Genomic DNA, 19,154 nt, shown 5'->3' with positions numbered 1-19,154 from the left:
GACGCCGACGGCGCGCCGCGCCGGAGGAAGTGGACCGCGCCAGGTGATGACAACGTCGCGCCACGCCGCACAAAGGTACGCGACTCGGATTAGGTTGGCAATCATCGATTTGCAGAAAAAATTACTGCGAGTTTGTGAGCAAACCTAATTTCTTAGGAGTCATTTGGTGGGGGCGCCTTTTTTGAAGCGTACACTGGAATAAAAAAGAATCTTAAATTTGCCGCCAAGAAGTATTTCCTCTTAAATCAAGAATTTTGCTGGTTAATATGAGCTACTTTTTTGCTTAACCCAAGCATTATTTTTCTTGAATCAAGAACAAGTCAAGCTTAAAGCGCAAGATAAAGAAAATTCTTGGCGGCAAATTCAAGAATTATCATGCTTGATCCAAGCTACTTTTTTTTCAGTGTAGAAGTTTTGCTTATTGTGAATGGTTGGCAGACTTTCAAATTAATGTTCGCGTTGAGGTAGAAATTTTCATTGATGATGATCACTTGATAAATAAGTTCAATGATACAAGTGGTATTTTTCTGTTATTTTTTAGTAAAAATATGATTTCCTCGCATCATCTTCAGGGATTGCCACTGGGGGAATTCCTTTCAACTCATTGCGAAAATAGGTGGATGAAATCATTTAACCGACATTTTTATATGAAATTCCTGTTGAGATTATTCAATGGTGTAACTGCCAACACGAAACCACCAATGCTCCAGTAAAAACAAGGAAAACGTGCGCAACTTATCAATCGACTCTATTCTAACTATCTGCGAGGTACCAAGCTCATGGTTAGTCTGTAAAAATACAACTATTGCAGATCTTGTCTGCCCCTTTTTGCCAATCTCATATAAAATGGAGGCAAACTAATTTTACTGGAGATTGTTAAAAGAGCATTATTTATGAATAACTTTCACAAAATGGAAAGTAAAAAATATAGTAAATACCTCCATTGCTACTCCCAAGTGTCAGTTTGCCTATTTGGTGACAGAAATGAAGAAGAGAGAAAAAAACGAAATTATGATTTCTTCTGAAGCTGAATCCAGACGACGAACCATGGTGCGGCGAACAACGGCCGCCCTGGCTGCGATCATGTTTCACCCCACCGGACCACCTGCCCCACGACTACTGCCATGCCGCGACGCATTTACGCCGGTGTCGATACTTGCGTAGGCGGGTAGGCGCGGGTGGGATTTCGGAACGGATAGGGTGGAGATTAAGATAAATTTCAATCGGGGGAAGATTGACTGGCTCACCCTTGTTTTTACCCCGTTGTTTTGTCGGGGATTATTAGCATATTTGGGCGCGTACGCTCGGGAGGGTATTGACGAATGGTCGGTTGAGGTTGTCATGGTTTTATGAAGGCACGGAAGCAGTCAACGTGCGGAAGGGGAGGTGATAGTTTTCCCTCTACCACTTCTTATCTGCCATGCCAAGGAAAAACGCCGTATGAACATTCGAGAGTTGCCAAAGTTAAACACGTGTCTCTGAGGAAAGTTATTCGTGTATTTCCTTGAAATTTTCGGGTGTTTTAAGTCAAATTGCGATATAACTTTCTGAAAATTTTGAAGAGAAATATTGAAAAATTTTCCGGTAAAATCGGTCTTTCGTTCATGAAAATCTGGCGACGTCTAAAGGCTCACACGGCGTTTTTCCTTGGCACGGCAGCTATCTTCCTTTTCTCTCATAATTTTCATATGAGAACGCACGAGTGCAAACAAGCCCACCTCTATTCTGAAATGTTTGCGAAAGTTGAAAGGTAATGACACGGAGGGATTATTTCACTTTAAGATTCTCTATCGATCAAGAAAACTTCTTGAAATCACCTAAGAAATTCTTAAAATTTATAGAAGCTATCAAAACATCATGTCAAAAATATCAGGATCATTTTGCCTTAGAAAAAGTTTTTTTTTTTTTTTTTTTTTTTTTTTTTTTTTTTTTTTTTTTTTTGGCCTCGTAAATTTAAAGAAAAAGAAAAATACAAATAATCAGGTCAAAAGCAGAGGAGAAAAGTTTGTTTAATAATTGACAACATAATTTTGGCTTTATTTTGAATTTTATTTCAATTAAAAAAATACAATTCACTCCAAAACTATCATGACACCCCATTTTTTTGCAACTCATAATGAAGTCTCAATTTTTTAAAACAGCTTACACTAATACATTACACAGATTTCCTCTCCTTGTCAAATTCTATGGCCATGAGCTGTTTTATTTTCTCGTCCGTAATTTCATAATCCTGAAAAAAAAATGAAGCAACTTAACGTTTTGTACGTATACCGTGGAAAAGGGTCTGGCGCATATGCAGCGCCTGTGATGTTCTAAAATTAGCGGCTTTTCTGGTGACAAAATGAACTAATAAATAAAAAACACCATCGTTACGGATTGCAAACATAGACCACCTCTCAGCTTCAGAGGACTAACGCGTGTTTAGGGCCCCGTAACCCTTGATGATATTTGATAAGTCTCTTTTCCACAATAATATTCCATTTTAGTTTCCGGTTTCAGTTCTGTATTTCTTCACCCGTGTTAAAATATTTACTTCAGACAAATTTTATAATCCTGGTTGCTGATCGTCGTAAATTAAAATACCTAACTAACCAGAGTATGAAACTAAAAGCTCTTCACTAGTACTCAAAAATGTCAAAGAGATGGATGAAAGGAAAGTATCTCTCACCCAAATACACGTTTATCATTGAATGTAGGTGTCCCTCTTTGTTTTACACTTTCTCTCTGAAAACTTTTTCAAGAACAGTTCATGCCATAAAAATAAAGTAATTAAGTATTAATTGTCAGTTTCAACAGGGGGAAAAGAAAATATGAGAAATATACATAGTGAATAGGATGTTATACTAACCTCCAGGTTGTACTTTAAGAAAGCTCCATTTGTTTCTTCCTTATCAAAACTTTTTAGGTACTGGCCTCTAAACCAAAGCACAAGTTCTAAATGATTTTTGTGTTTAGATCCTAATTCTAAGGCTCTGGAAAACAAATAATATAATTTAAATAAGAATTGTCTTATAATTAGTAAAATTTCTTAACAAATTTTATCAGTAAAAACTTAGGTACGATTAACGCAAAGATGTACCTAAATACATTCTGTTTAAGTTACAAAGAAAACTTCCGTTTATTCACAATGAGGCAATTTGGGCGGCATAAGTTTAAAGCATGCATGGTCAGGTGTGTTATATCTGAATTTTTATTTCCATTACTTTACGCTTAATATTTTGTCAGTGAATAACATACGATATTTGGAAAAATAATTATAGGGCACATAATTTTTAACCTTTAAGTAAACACTTGTGAATGCAAGGTGATGACTAATTACAAAGTTGCATTCTTGGAGGAAATGCATGGATAAGTGATTACAATTTTATTTTCACTGATTTTTTATCGAAACCACTTTTTCTATGAGGTAAAAGAGAGCATACCTATTCCAATTATAAATTTGTATATTCATTAGCACAGCTCGAAAAACAAATCCATTTTGCAGCAGGATCGCTTCTGCCTCTTGTGAATTTCCGCTCAGTAAAGTCATCTCGGAGAGTTGCACAGTTTGGTTCGGTATACTCTGAAATTCAAATTAAGAAGGTTAGAGAGCGTGAGCCACGTAGGTAAAAAGTCACAGTTTGAGGTAAACTTTATTCGCTACAGTAGAGTATTGTCAAGTTTGTAAATGTTTGTACGATGAATGATACCAGCATATTTTACCAGTTTAATACTGTTGTTTCATGCCCCTTCATAAATTATTTAAGTGATTCAGCGAATTTTATTTGTGAAATGAAAATCTTTCCAAGCGATATTTTTAAATTAGTGGCATGAAATAAAATACTGATTTTACTAAGAAAAAAAACACTAGTTAAAAGCCAAACTTTAAGTGTAGACGAATAAAAGTCGTTCTATCAGCGATCTGGCACGCCGCGCCTTGCTGTTAACGTATATTAGTGCGCCTGAAATATTTTGCATATGCAACACAGATAACAGAAGAGCAATATTAGTTGCATGCTAACCGCCTATCAATCGCGGTTTTGCGTCATCGTCGACTAAAATAGCTAATGGGTATACTCGTATCTTCAGCTATCTCCGTCCTTAGGTAAACAAAACCCTCATTCACACCTATTGATCACACTCCGACAATTATTACTAAAAATCTGATTCATCCTCTTGGAACACGTATAAAATTAACGGACACTAAAAAATGAGAGCTTTCACAAGACAATAAATACATAAACAAAAAATTAAGAAGAAAATGAAAAAAACGGTGCACCCCGAGGAAATTAAGTAGTATGGTAGTTGTGGTTGAACCCCACAGGATGCCCTCTCAAGGCCTTGACATTGCCGCTTGGACCCTGTGCCTCAATTCAAAGCTGTAAGGATAAAATTCATGTTTCCGAAAATCTCCACAGTCGTTTGATAAGTCCAACGGAAGGTCATATAAAAACAGACACCCGTTTGACTCGATTACTTCAATCTGTCTCTGATAAGTGACGCGCATAATTGCGCACACCACGTATGATCAACGACTTTGTCACAAAACTACCCAACAGTGTGAACTGAATATCACTTATAGTGATTATGTATGACCCTCCCCTGCCTTGTCCATTCCAAAGGATAGACACCATCAGTATATAGCTTACTGAAATGGCAGTCATCCGTGCATTTAGAAGACGCGTTTTCGAGTGCTCGAGCTCACGGCGCTCGCAGTGAACCGCCTTAACCATGCGCTATGCACTGAGGCTGGATAGCGGGTGAGTAAGTTAATTATAAGGAAACAGATGGGAACAAAAATAAAAGTAAGCAAGGTGGCAAGTAATAAAAATACATGAAATAAATAAAATGATCAAAACGAATGAAATAAAATTTTTTTTTTTTTTTAAAGTTTCAAGATGGCACAAGTTGACGCATGTCTTGTAGAAGCATGTCTATATATAAATCGTTGTTGTTCTCAGAGTAGCAAAAATTAATAAGGTTAGTCCAGCTTAATCTTATTTCAAAATGTAAAACCATAAGAGTGACGCGTAACGCATAACGCCCAAGGTGTGAAGCGCTTCGAGGGGTTAAGCCGCGAGGCGGTCAGGGGGCGCAGCCCCCTAGTATTTTAAAATTCAATAATAACGAAAGTAAGGCCCTCTAAAATACTTGGTTTATGATGTCATACACTACAGTAGTGCAAACTTTAATACTCGTACACATACATACTCATACATTGACTCATCACATAATCCATCGAGCACGAATAGTCGGCACGCCATCGCGCCTTCAATTTTGCAGATGCAACATGGACATCCATTAAGTGCAAATAGTTGTATCTCTGTGCCGTCATCAACACGCCTCCTTTCCTTCGCATTATTTCCATTTTGTGTTATTGTTTCAATGGTGCTACAAGGGCATTGCGAGCAACACAGCCGAAGACGGGAAAGGTGTAATCGGGCCTCGTTTGTTAAATGTTTTCCCCGAATCTAAGTAGCACCTCATTGACAGCGTAGAGCAGAGCATTGCGAGTTCACGCCTCGCGCCGTCGCGCCTTCAATTTTGCAGACGCAACTCAGACATCCATCAAGTACGAATAGTTGTATCTCTGTGCCGTCATCAACACGCCTGCTTTCCTTCGCTTTATTTCCATATTGTGTTATTGTTTCAATGGTGCTACAAGGGCATTGCGAGCAACACTTTACGCGGGACTTCGCGTATAAAAATAATATTGGGAATTTAAGGGTTGAAGGAACAAAAAATGCAATAAAATAACACAATGATGTAGTTGGACTTATTTTCGTTAAATCTGTCCATATATATTTTCATTTCATTATTGATCTGAAGTAAAATACCATCCTCATTACAGTCAACACAGGTGCAGACATCCCTCTTAGAGCAGCGTCTCGTTAGGGTCTTGTTAGGGCAAATTGGAGTTGGTTTGAAGTTTTTGTGTTCATCACTCAGAATATAATAGCCACTGCCATATTGATCACATCTTTTATTTTCATCTGTCTTTTGCGCCACACATCACCACCCCTCTACCGCCCTGTCAATGCCGCCCCCGTCAAATACTGCCCTCTTGCTGGTGTCATCACCATGTCGCACTATCTTTTCTTCTTCCATCCTTTATTCCCGCTGGCCTGGGGTGGGGAGAGGCACGTAGATGTGGGTCTGATCCACCTACTCCCGCTATTCTGTGCGAAGTGATGTGTCCTATACTTATGATAATTTAAGGAGTTGCGCTCTTCCTTTTAAGAACACAGTGTCATCTTCCTCAATTTTAATTATTTATAACTAATTTAAATAATCTAAAGTATTTAATTTAAATAAGGGTAAAGCTCACCGAGAGGGAAATAAGCTACCTGAAATCAAAACTGTGGAAAATGGGGTTGAAATCTCATCCCCCCGTGAATCTCGATGCACAAAAATAAACTTCGAGTTAACTTTGTGCATTGAATGGATAGTGTTAAAGAACAGTTGAGTGGCTATGGAGATTTTCGGTTGTTCCCGGCTGATGACGTCTTTGAAGCACCCGTTGATGACGTCATCGAGGCAACCATAAATGACGTCATCGCGGGTAAACTGTTTATAACATCAGTGACCACCTGTTGACGACGTCATCGAAACACGGGTTCATGCTGACCTCGTATCTTAAGTAAAATTCTAATTATCACCTTTTAGATTAACATTTTCGTTTGATACATAAAATGAGCGGGCCGATTATTGAAATTGATAAACTAAGCAATAGATAAGGAAGACATAGGGAATATGGAGCAATCCTATTGGTTGACGTACGTATTGAATGGGTCGTAGGTTGCCGTTGGTTAGTCTATTTCTTTGATCTAATGCAACCACTCGCTTCCACTAATACGATCCCTCCATATCCATTCTGTCCTCTTTGTCTCCAGCTTTGTCTACACGGAGAATAAAACTTTGTGCATGGGACCCGAAGTTGAGGTCATATGGATCTCTGAAGTTTTCGGATGACGTATCTAAAAACTTGAGGTACAGCCGCCGAAGTTCGGGTCAGACATCTAAAGTACTTCGATATAGACCGAAGGGTTTGGGTCACACGTCTGAAGTACTCCAATACATACCGAAGTGCCTCGATGTCAGGCCCGAACTTCGGCAACTCGACCTCAAGTTTTCGGATGTGTGATCAGAAAACTTCAGAGATCCATATAACCTTAACTGCGGGTCCCATGCACGAAGTTTTTTTCTCCGTGTATTAATTTCAATAATTGACCCGCAGCAGATATAACGCAAAATTGTTTGATGATGTTTCTTGGTTCCTCTTTGCTGAACCGTCAATTTCCGGCGAGGCGAAGGGAGCTCGTTACCTTGACATACTGGAGGAAGAAGACTTTGTCGGCCTGATCGATGGCGGCGTAGGCCTCTTCCGCGACGTTGAGCTGTCGGGCGTGGACGGCCATGGTGGCCAGACATGCCCAGACGGTGTCGTCGGCGGCGATTCGACATAGTCGCAGGGCGTCGTCCCAGCTCCCGGTGGCCGCGTGACTGTGCAGCATCGAGATGAACGGGGTGACCGCGCTGAAGACCAGGGCTCCGTCGTAGCGCCGCACCCCGATGTGCCCCCGGATAAAACTCTCCAGTCGAGGGTTCCGACCGAATTCACTGTGTTCAAAAAAAACGGACCATTATTAGTCGACTAACGGGAGAAATGAACAGATGGGAGAGTTGAACCAAAATCTCCCTGACTGCATTTCTCGAAGCCTAATTTCCTTTTACGTTCTATACGTGACACATACATTAAAAATTTCCTTTCTGTAAAATTTCCCTCAAATATGAAGAATATATGCTCCATATGCGGATCCAAAGTGGGAGGTGTAGAGGTGTAAGTAGTGTTCTGCCCTTCCCGGGCTCCAGGCCCAAATGCGCCTAAAAATCGGACCTTGCCGCCTAAAAAGTGGAGGAACTGGACCGTCGTGGCGCCTAAAAAATTCGAGAGATTGAACTTGCATGGCATGTTTTTTTAGAACATCCTATAGTGTTTGGCCTGATATAGTACACTGCAACTCCGCATTCATGCCTTCCGCAAAAATTTCATTCGCCATGGCCCGTATGCAAAAATGTAATTTGGCTCAAAAAAATAGTAGATGGCTCCTAAAAATTAGGCTTTCTGGCCAAGGTGGATCCTAAAGTTTTAGGGGAAAGGCAGAACACTGGATGTAAGCTCTCAACACGTTCACCCGAAAAATCGGAAGAAGAAAAGGGGAGAAAGAAAGGTGGAAGGAATGGAGGAAATAAGAAGTGAAACGCTTATAATTGGCAATTATTCATGGCGAAATTGACTCGACTGGATTTCAGATGCTTTAAAATTTCAAAAAAAATTGGGGGAAGCTTCCCCTCCCCCTCTTTGTTAAGTGTCTGTATGTAGAGCATCAGATTATGGAGGTCGAAGATGACATCGTGTTTGAAACAGCTTGGTAATTACCAAAAAAACATACCCGGCGTCTTTCATGACCACAGTCCTGCGAAGTAAACGAGGATCAATAAAAAGCACCGCAGGAAAGTACCAGACAGTGAGAGTGGTATCTTGTATCCCGCACAACATGTTGACATCACTATTCCAAAGAATACTCTCAACCATCAGACCTGGATTTGAAGACACATCCCGTTAATAAGTGTAAAATCAATTCGTTCTATAGACCAACGGATTGATCGTTGAAATGAATAGACAAAGATATAGACAAAAAAGACAAGAAGGATACAGAGGGATCCCATTGGTGGAAACGGGTGGTTGCAATAGACGTAGGAGGTAGGTTCGGTAGACTAACTAACGGCAACCCACGAGAAACCCTATGTTTAATCCATCATTTATCCCTTTAGTCTGTAGGAACCACCCATTTCAAACGATAGAATCGCTCCACACTCCCTATGCCTTAATTTTCTATAGCTTTGTCTATCAATTTCAACAATCAGCCCGCTGATGATTAAGAGACTTTATATTTGGTCATCCAATCGCTTTCACGCTTCGACTTTGGCTACTTGGAAGAATTTCTATTCAAAATCATGGTACTTTTTAAATATCCAAAAAATCTGTAGGGCAAATGATATTTTCCACGCCTTTGGCGTATCAAATAACCAGCACACTAACAATGTTCGTAAATTTATTTTAGATAATGTACTTTTCTTCGTGAGAATTGAGAGGTTGTAGATTTAGCACATTAAGTCGAAATGCACCAGTACCTATGCGATTTTTAAATATTTTTGGCCAGATTAGATGATTATACACGTCACGAAAAAAAACCACCAATAAACTAGTGCTTAGGCAATTAGCATTTGGCTGAAGATAAAATTCAACATTAAGACTTCACTTTCAGTACAGCATTATCAATGGATAAGTTTCGATTTTTTCAAATAATGTTATGAATTTTTCGCTACTTTATTGCTAACAAATTTTGAGGATCATTAATACTGGAACGACTTCAAATAATTTTATCGTGATGTATTCTTTCGGCTACAATTGCTGTTGGAATTCGAAAAAATTCCAATTCTTTTTTTACACTGATAATGCCAAAAATCAGTATCCATGAAGTTGCGAATCACTTGATGATTAGAATTATCCGGAAAATATCGCAATTTCAAGCTCCGATAATATAGCAATAAACTGTGTCAATGAAAACGTAGTAGCCTACCTATCGAATTACACTCTTCTCGATCAACTTGTTGGGAGCTCATTTTTCTACGCGGCAGTTAAAAGATAGTGGTAAAGTCCGAAAAATCTTACCCAATTTATCAACTTTGTAAGACACATTCCCTTTGGCAGTTACTGACGCCAAGAAAAGGTCTCTATTCTTATCGATGAAAGCAAGGTGTCGATCCGTTAGAGAACCAGCTTGGTTTAAAGCTAAGTCGGTAACTTCAACACTATGAAGCAAAGGGGCTCCTGCTGTCGTCGAACCAATCTCTAACAAATGAATCACTATAAATTGAAAACATAGTAATTATAAAACAGTGACTGTTTTGAAGAAGAAGAAAAGAACAGTTGTTTCAGGAACAAATATTAGGATGTTAATCAATCATTTTCATAAGCATCAATTTTCTCTGAGGAAGTAGCAAACCATGTGTATTGATAATTAATAATCCGGAAATTAACGGCGTAATTCCACTGGACTTTTAGTAGTCGCAGGTCGTTCGCAATAAATTTGGTGCGCACGAGTAACGTCTTTTCAACCCTAGCACTTCATTGCAAGAGTTTCAAACGATGAGATTGGACAAACTCGACGGCGAGGAATCAGCCTGCTACAATTAAAGGTGAGAATATGAAAAAAGACTGCAAGAGTTAATTCAGTTGATTCAACAGTTACTGAAAGACTTGCTTTGGTAGTAGTTTGAAATTTATAAAATTAGTAACTTGGAGCTCCTAATCAACGGTTTATATCAGGAATCACAGGATTGAATTGTAAAAATTCATTCTGAATATTGTAGATGAATTTTAGTCTCAACTTCTCAGAGAATAAAATTTATGTTCTTTCCGAAGGATGTAGATATAACGAAGCTTACTTTTTTCATCAGTGTGATCGCGAACTGCTACAGTTTCTGGACTTAAAGATATGTTTGCAGAATTCAGTTGCTCGTTCTGTACATTTGGCCACTTTGGAGTTGCTACCAGTCTTCCATCATAACTATAAATACTTATCACAGATTTTTCGACCAAGAGAAAATTCCTGTAGAGAAATCACGTCCGCATTACAATCGTTGTTATTATTTTATTGCGTCTCTTTTCTGCAGCCTAAGGGAAACTGACCCAACTCTCAATCTTATTATTTTTACGAGGAATATGTTAGACATCAGTACATCATAAGTGCTTCAGTAAGTCGTATGCTAATGATTGAAGGAGGAAAGATACTTATATAATTACATGACTGAATGATTTGGAGGAAGCAGTTGTTTTCAATATTAAGTCATCAATTAGTAATTAATTACAGACGATTTTTAAAAATATATTTGAAAGTTAACTGACTGCTATACTGGCCCTCAAGTCTCCTCATATGCTTCAATGAATCACTATACCTACAGGGTGCAAATTTAAGCTTTCTGATAAATGTTTCCTTTTCAAAATTTCTTCCCAAAAAATATTTTTCTTCATTAAAACGCTTTTTCTTAACGGCATTTAAAGCATGTTTTCAAAAAATCAAACGGAAATGAAATATGCCCTAAAATCTCCTTCTGATACAAATGAATATAAGGAGGATCTGATCAAAAAGTAAAAAAAAACCCGCTGATATAACGCAATCTAAATTAGGTCGAATTATAATAATACGAATTAAAAATTAATTAATACTATTTTAAAATAAAACATTCGGGATAACAATATTAGGCTATAGTTTGGCATATGAAAACGAAATAAACCAACTTTTTGTATACGGCGATTGGTAATGGATGTGAGTTAATTACGCTAAATCTGCCGCTGACCATCCCTTCGTCCAAAGTAAATATACGACTTAATGAACGGAAAAATCAATAATGATGATAAGATTTACCTGTTAGCTTGAAGGATCAACGAGACAGACCCCTCTTTCAATTGGAAGGCAAAAGGTGTATTCAAGTGATCAACCCGGTAAATTTGACAGTGTGAAAGAGTAATGACGATGAGATAACCATAGTTGAGAGACATGCAAACAACGCGTTCAGAAAACTCTAATTTTTCAGGGACATCTTGGGTTGCATCTTTGAATCTAATCACTTTTCGGCTTATTGTGACCGCTTCGTAGTTGAGCCATTCCACTCTTCTATATAACATAAGAGATCACATGGACGGGAAAGTATGTATATATCCGGTAGAATCTTATAATATCATTTATAATACAATACAATAATAGCTTTGGACCATAGAGAAAGATAAATGTAGCTTGTGCATGCTGGAATACCTTCTTAAATCCTACATTTGTATTTTACTCATGAACAGTGATAGGTCTGCGAAACGCCTTCAATAAATTCGGACCGCAAACAATACACTGTTGAGATACTTGTTGCGTACTCTCTGAAATGCAGGCGCTACAGCGACTTGTAAAACATCGAGCTTACCTTACACTTACATGGAAATATACTGTAGGAAGTAGGCACATAGTGTAATTTTTCTCGTAATTTGTATGTTCATTTATTCATTGACATAGTGAATCATAAAAATCGAGCTAAAAGTCAAATATTTATTATTTGGATTTTAGCTCGATTTTAATATCATTCATTGTGTCTTTAATAGCCTATCCAGCCAAATTTAAAAAATGATTTTAAAATTATTAAAATTTAAAAATGTATTCATTTACTTGGAATAAAAAAATCATAATACCAGCCAGAAAAACAATTTGCATTCTGTACTATTTAGGGACATTTGCAGTTATCAAAGGACCATAGTGTTGATTATAAGTCGGAAAGAGTAAAATTTGTCTCTATTCTGCATTATCTTGTATTTTTATGCTTTTTTTTGTTCTTTTTGAGGTCTCTCATTCTCACTAAATGTGTTCCCCATCTTTAATCTTTTCGTGACTTGAGAATTTCTTTCTGTGACATTTCTGTGAATTGACAATGCTGTCTTTGATCTGTAATTTAACATATGAGTAAAAAGCAGCTTTTACCTTTGAATTATTTGAGCCACCAACATGTCTCCATTAGCACAAGCTCCCGCTAGTTGAGTTCCATCCGTGGCCCAAGATATGTTATAGATACTTCCTACTTCCCGTTTCTCAAAGTAATGACTCCACTGCGTTTCAAGAAATCAACAAAGAAATTAGAACAAAAAAGATTAATTTAAAAAAAATCGGTTAAAAAGGAAGATTATTACTGAGAGGAGTATATGTAAATGATGTTGAAAGGGAAAATAGGACACTGTGCAAGCAAACCCATGTTTTTGTGGATATAAGGACTCGCAAAGAGGCCTTTTAAATTTGGAATGCACAAAAAGTATTCTTCTCAATAGCTTCGGTGGATGCTCTTGTGCCTATAAAATATCGTTGATATACTTGGATACTGTAAAAAATTTGGAAGCACGTGCAAAGTTTTGAAAAAAAATTGAAAGCGTTGTTCGTATAAGACTGCGTGATTTATCAACAAGAAAAACCATCAAGCACTTACTCCTGCTTTATCACATAAACGAATTGCGTTATGAAACCCAACTGCGAACACCTCGCCATTGGAAGACCATGCTAGGGACATAACAGGATAATCTTGCACCACACTGCTGAACATTTGGCGTCCGTACACGTCCCAAATCTACAGGAAAATGACGTATTATTATTTGAAGAGTGATCAAGGAAAAAGCATTAATCACGTGATGCATTAGGAAATAAACACTGTAAAAGTATAATGCAGGCGAGCTCGATTGAGTTTCTCCGTGTACATCTAGTTAGGCAGCAGCCACCCGTTTGCAACTTTTTTTCTTCTTTTTTTTTCGGTGGTCAATTTTTTAGGGGGAGTTTTTTTAGGATTGGGCCGCGGTGGCTACCGCCACCTAGAATATAAGGGGAGGGAAGAGGGAACAAAAAAAATACGAGGGACCTATTGTTTTTTTGTTATTACTGACATTGATATTTAATCTTAGTTTGTCATCAATCATCGGATATGATGATTCACAAGGATAGCTATAAGTTTCAATCTAACTTCTTGAAAGATGTAAGGAGGCAAAGTTTCCCATAAATTGTTGCGAAAGTGATTTTGCAAAATTGCGAAACTTTATGAATACAGAATACAAACCCACGGCGACTCGTCATGTAAACGTTGATTACAATTCTCCCAATTTTACCTGACTGACAAATAGAGATGCAATTTAGACGTATGCCCTATGCATCAAAAACAATTTTGAATGTTACTACACACCTTTCATGTTACCAAATTTTACTATCATATGGAGATTTTCATTACAGGCGTGATTCTACATACAAATAACCACGTGCAGTCCTTAATTAAAAAGGCAGGACACAGCTGTCTAAAAAGATGTTTGCAAAATTTTATACGCCTTTTTTCGTCTATTGGCGCCCCCCCCCCCCCAAAAAAACTTGTTTTAATGAGTGTGTGTATTCAGATCTATTTTATGTAAGTTCAATGCTATAGAACACTCAAAATATATAAACAAATTTACCTTGTATTTACAATCTTCACCCCCTGATACAATTAAACTGTTCACGGAGCTCCAAGAAACTTTTAAAATTAATCCATCATGCGCTTTCCACTGTGAATAAGATACAACAAGCAAATAAGACTTATATAATAAGTAGATTATCGTATAGTAGATTTTATGAATGTCTGATAAGTAGTTAAAACCATTCAATATCGAAGAGCGGATTTCAATTTCACAATTCACGATGACATCGAAGACGGCATCAACAAAGAAATAATTGAGGGACATTTTACTGTTCTTCAGCAAATGCAGTCAAAATTATGAATGGTCATCATAACTATCTGTTCAGTCAAGTGAAACAAAACTGATTTAAAATGTCGAATACACTGAAAAAAAGGTGCTTGGCTCAAGCATAATGATTCTTTAGTTTGCCGCCAAGAATTTTTTTATCTTGATTTAAGCTGAATGTTTCTTGATACATGATATATAATAGTCGGGTTAAGCGAGAAAGTAGTTTATACTAAGCAGCAGGGCCGGATTTACTTATATCTCTGTGTGGACAAGGTCTTCCATTCAGAACGAACAAATTATGAAAGAACAAACATAAATGTAGTTTAATGATTTTAACTTCCGCCGCGCCGTCGCGCCGTCGCGCCGCGCAGCCTGCACCGTGCTTGGCGCAATGCGTGAAGTATTCCGACTGTCTTGTAGGCGCTATGCGTTTCACGCCGACCGCTGCTGAACGCACCGTGTTTGACGCAATGCGTGAAGTATTCACGCAGTCTTGTGGGTGCTAAGCGTTTCACGTTTGATGCAATGCGTGAAGTATTCGTGCAGTCTTGTAGGCGCTAACATGTATTACATGCCGACCTCCGCGCCGAGGACTTCACCTTTTCATCTCAAGTCCTCGTCATCATTTCTCTCTAAGTCCAGGCCAAATTGCGTGTTTGGTTTCTCTCTTAACTCGACTAATTAAAGGTGCTGTCTCTTGTATCACTGAAATACGACAAAATTAGAAATTACTATAGTCTCAGGAAATGAGAGGTTTTGTCGCCTTTTCTCGTTTGTAATTTTTTTTTTTTCAAAATCCGATTTTTTTTTAAAAAAAAGTGCAAAATTATCCGCCATGGGCCGCGGCCCATGTGGCCACCCCCTTAATCCGGACCTATGCTAAGCAGCAAAATTCTTGATTTAAGAAAAAATACTTCTTGGCGGCAAAATTTTTTTTTTTTTCCAGTGTATTTTCAAAGGGAAATGTTGAGACATTTCTCGCTTAAAGCAACCGAAATCCACATTACACCGAAAAAAATTGTATGCTGTTTCGGCACCTAGGATGTCAAAAATGTGTCTGGTCATCCTAAGATGCCACCTTGATTGCCCACGTAGTTGAATTTGCATTCGTAGGATGTAAAATTAACTGCGAGGGCAGTTAAGGCAGCATTTTGGGATCACCAGACACATTTTTGACATCCTAGGTGCTAAAGCAGCATACTATTTTTTTCAGTGTAGGACTTCAGAGCATTGACATGAATGAGCGTCTTGAAAAGGTAAAGATAAAAATAGGCATTTACCTTGGTTGGCTTACTGTTAGGCACGAGGGACTTGATAATCAAGGATTTTCCTTGCGTATAAAGAATTTGGTTTGAGTCAGGGCCCCATGCAGCGCTCAATACAGGAAGCCCACCCTGAAGAATCGTTGCTCTTAGCAGACCAGAGGGTGACCATGTTTTCAAGTTACCATCTTGGCCAGCTGAATAGGTAGAAAAAGCATATTATTAAATTTTACACAATCAATTTTCTAAAAATAATTTTCAATACTGGTCGTCCCATAAAAAAAAACTAAAGAAAAGAAGAGAATTACAGAGGCAAAAATTTATGAGGGGCTTGGAGGACAAGGCGCATAAATGCAGTTTTTAAAATAATCGACATACCAATGATTTCAAGTAAAACTAGTCCGAACGTATATTCTGTGAAAAATTCGCTCCCAAATTACAATTTTTGAGCATCAAAAACTCAGTTCGAACTTTCTTACCGCCATAAAGATCCATGCAATTTCAAAACTTCAAACACGTATTTCTCGAAATAGCAAAAACTGCACTTATGCGCCTTGGTTCCCAAGTCCCTTATATGATTTACAAAGACACAAACTAATTTAAGCTTCATTTACTCTAAAATGTAAATTATTTGAAAATGATTCGGCGAGTGTGTGAGTTCAAGTTAGGTTGGATGATAAATGTATCATAACATATGCTAACACACAATTATAATATAAGATTAAATTAATATAATAAGACAAAATCGATTTCAACGTACAATAATACTAAAGATTGTACGCAAGTAAAACTTCTGCGATAGTTTCAAGGGACGAACCTGTTAAAAATCCCGTTCCATCGTGGTTCCACAGACCGGCAAGGATAGCACCGTCGTGAGCCGTAACTGATTTTTCAAAGCGGCCATTTCGACCCAATAAAAGAAACTTCCCTGCTCGAAAACAAAACAAGTATACAGAAATTTCAAAAGCACATCATTTAGAGCGGCTTCTAGGATAAGTAAGGCACATAAGAGCGGTTTTTGAAAAAATGTAAATATTCATGAACTCAACTAAAACTGAATCAGTGAATTTGGATTTAATAATGAAAAAAAAAATAAATAAATGAAATAATTCAATCCTCCTAAACCCCTTCGAGTTGCATGTGAAGAAAACTACCCATTCCTGCTGACTGTTAATTATTAATTTTCTAAAATATGTTTCAAACTCTTGATGTTTATCTTCCATGTACCTACTATTATTCAATAAATTCTGGTAAACTTGGCATTCCTCGGTAATCTAGGACTAGATTTTGATTTACAACCTCAGAGGAATTAATGAAGCACAGCCATAAAAAATATGAAGTATTTCACTGCCCTTGGTTCAAAAATGTATGGTATTCTTAAGATAGAGAGAAACTTCAAATTACCGTCCGCACAAGTGAGTAAAATTTGCTCAAGACCAACCTTCTTGTTCGACGTTTGAGCTTTAGAAAATGCGTGGAAGCCGGTTGGACGGACATCATTTTTAAATTCACAAACCTTTCCAGTCTCTTTGTTAGAAAGATTCCACTTGAGAAGAACGTGTTCATCGCTGGAAAGTAAAAAGCAAAACAAATAAATAGAAAACTATACCTAGCATTTTTTGTGAGTTTTTTCAAAATATAGATATCTATTCTAATAATACGATAGGTATACAATAACAAGCATTGAAAATATTACTTAATGTAGAAAATATATAATATTTTATATTCTGACCTACTTAGCGACAAATTAACATCTCCGCTTCTCCGCTGTATCAACTGTATGAACAAATAAACGAATATTAATTTTCAAAAACGAATTATGCTGCTAGGGCTTTATAAATCAACGCAAGGAGCAGAAATAATTCGGGCACAACGTAAAGATAGGTTATTTGAAGAACATTCCGAAGGATAAACAAAAATTAAATATGTACTTATAAGTGTGATTTTATTACATGGACTGAGTGACACGAAATACAGGTAATTCATTCAAAATTTCAAACTGTCCGCAAAAAATCTCAAAATTAAAACATAATTACAACTTCATAAGTACTTGATGAATCAATCCTACTCACCTGCAGAAAAACACTTCCTCAGATGTACTCCATCCAACAGCAACCAACGGTCCTGAATAGTCCGAATGTCTATTGAGCAGCACTTTTAATTTCATTCTCTTAGAGAAGATTCGAAGGGAATTAATTTTACATTACGAGCATGAATTATATCCCTTCACAATCGAAGTTATATACTTTTGCGAAGCAATACTTTTGATATGATGTTTGTGTTACTTATGAATGAACAAAAAATATTATTGAGACATTCATGAGAAGATCATTAGTGGCATGTGCGCATACGCCTGCCCTTGTTTACTCCCGGTCTCCATGGCGACACGATGCATCACCTGTTTAGAATAAGCATGTACAGTCAGAATTAAAGAGCAGTTCGTTCTAAACTCCAGCTGCGCATTGTTGAATCACTTACCTGTTGCATTGCTCGTTCATTTAATGAATGTTCATTTTGATTATTTGAACTGTCAACGCTTTTCATCACAAAGTCGAAATTGAGGTAGAACGTACCTCAAAATATATTCCGAGTAGGCTTGTTTAATTATTTATTTATTTTTGTTTTTTTCTTTTAGATATGTCTTGTACGTATTGCATATTTATACATGTATTGATATTACATTATATAATCGAATTTCCTTTTCTTATCAATCCTTGTAGAAAAGAAACGCCTTTGGGGTATTTTGTTGTTCACTAAATTGCGTACTTGATCCTTTTTCTTGTATTTTTAATTTTCTTCATTTTTTTTTTTATTTTTTTTGTTTACTTCATCAGCAGTTTAATTGGTATTTTCAAATTTCCGGGTAGACTGTTGGGTTTAAAAAAAATAATAAAAAAAAAAAAAAATAGTAAAGCAACTTTTTCAATAGAAGTTACTTACTTCCTTCAGCTTCTGATCTTGCTAAAATGGCAAAATGCATTTTATAAATAAGAAAGGGATATGAGGAAGCAGGAAGAGCGCAAAATTTGACGTCATTTCAGAAAAAAACAGCAATAGCCGGATTAGCGCTGAGGAGCCCGGGATGATGGCGCGCACAAAAAGCCCGCTCATTTGCGGGTCGCATACTCTCAAAATTGAAGGCAATTCAAGTTTCTCAACAACCGAGAGTTCTATTACGGCTGTGCCCCCTGCGCTCAAATATTAAAATAACACGAATGAGGAATGCCACACACAATATGTCATTTCAAGACATGAACATTTTTAACTACATAAAGAAGCAGGGGCCTCTTGAATTCTTATGAGGAAACAGCAATCCGATCGAAGATTTTTTTCTACGTCGATGCATTCCCTTTAAAGTTAGGCTTTTATTAGATCTTCAAATATCAACGCTCGGAGTTTATTTTTAATTATTTTTAATTTAGAAAAACGTGCTTGCAGTTGATGAACTAGTTGAAATCCTGGACTTGGGGTTTTGAAGGCCTCATGGCCCCGAAATGTTTGACTTAGAATGTCTCTAAATCTTTAGTTTGAACTTCAGCGGCTATTAAAAAACTTGCTCT

The 19,154-nt window shown here is 37.3% G+C and overlaps 1 protein-coding gene across 1 annotated transcript; it reads right to left on the bottom strand.

The window, feature by feature from the left end:
* Positions 1 to 2,005: 2,005 nt before the first annotated feature.
* Positions 2,006 to 18,205, bottom strand: Oseg5 (intraflagellar transport protein Oseg5). The gene is made up of 15 exons (XM_019052202.2): positions 17,667 to 18,205; positions 16,999 to 17,162; positions 16,412 to 16,522; positions 15,613 to 15,791; positions 14,063 to 14,152; positions 13,060 to 13,197; positions 12,564 to 12,688; positions 11,472 to 11,720; positions 10,492 to 10,655; positions 9,716 to 9,910; positions 8,433 to 8,580; positions 7,305 to 7,599; positions 3,423 to 3,562; positions 2,849 to 2,972; positions 2,006 to 2,230 (listed from the first exon to the last, which is right to left on the bottom strand). Exons 1-15 carry the CDS (start codon positions 17,759 to 17,761, stop codon positions 2,156 to 2,158), a joined length of 2,292 nt encoding a protein of 763 aa, XP_018907747.2. The 5' UTR covers positions 17,762 to 18,205; the 3' UTR covers positions 2,006 to 2,155.
* Positions 18,206 to 19,154: the final 949 nt, after the last annotated feature.

Source organism: Bemisia tabaci, chromosome 5 (genome assembly GCF_918797505.1).
Source record: "Bemisia tabaci chromosome 5, PGI_BMITA_v3".
Lineage (NCBI taxonomy): Eukaryota > Metazoa > Arthropoda > Insecta > Hemiptera > Aleyrodidae > Bemisia > Bemisia tabaci.
Note: the sequence above shows the minus strand (reverse complement) of the source record. Positions and strands in the feature narration are given on the sequence as shown.

Coding starts and splice junctions, on each gene's coding strand:
- Oseg5 (XM_019052202.2), bottom strand. CDS start 17,761: ATGAAATTAAAAGTGCTGCTCAATAGACATTCGGACTATTCAGGACCG. Junction 16,523..16,998: donor TTTACTCACTTGTGCGGACG/GTAATTTGAAGT, acceptor GTTTTCGAGCAG/GGAAGTTTCTTTTATTGGGT. Junction 11,721..12,563: donor GTGGCTCAAATAATTCAAAG/GTAAAAGCTGCT, acceptor TATGTTATATAG/AAGAGTGGAATGGCTCAACT.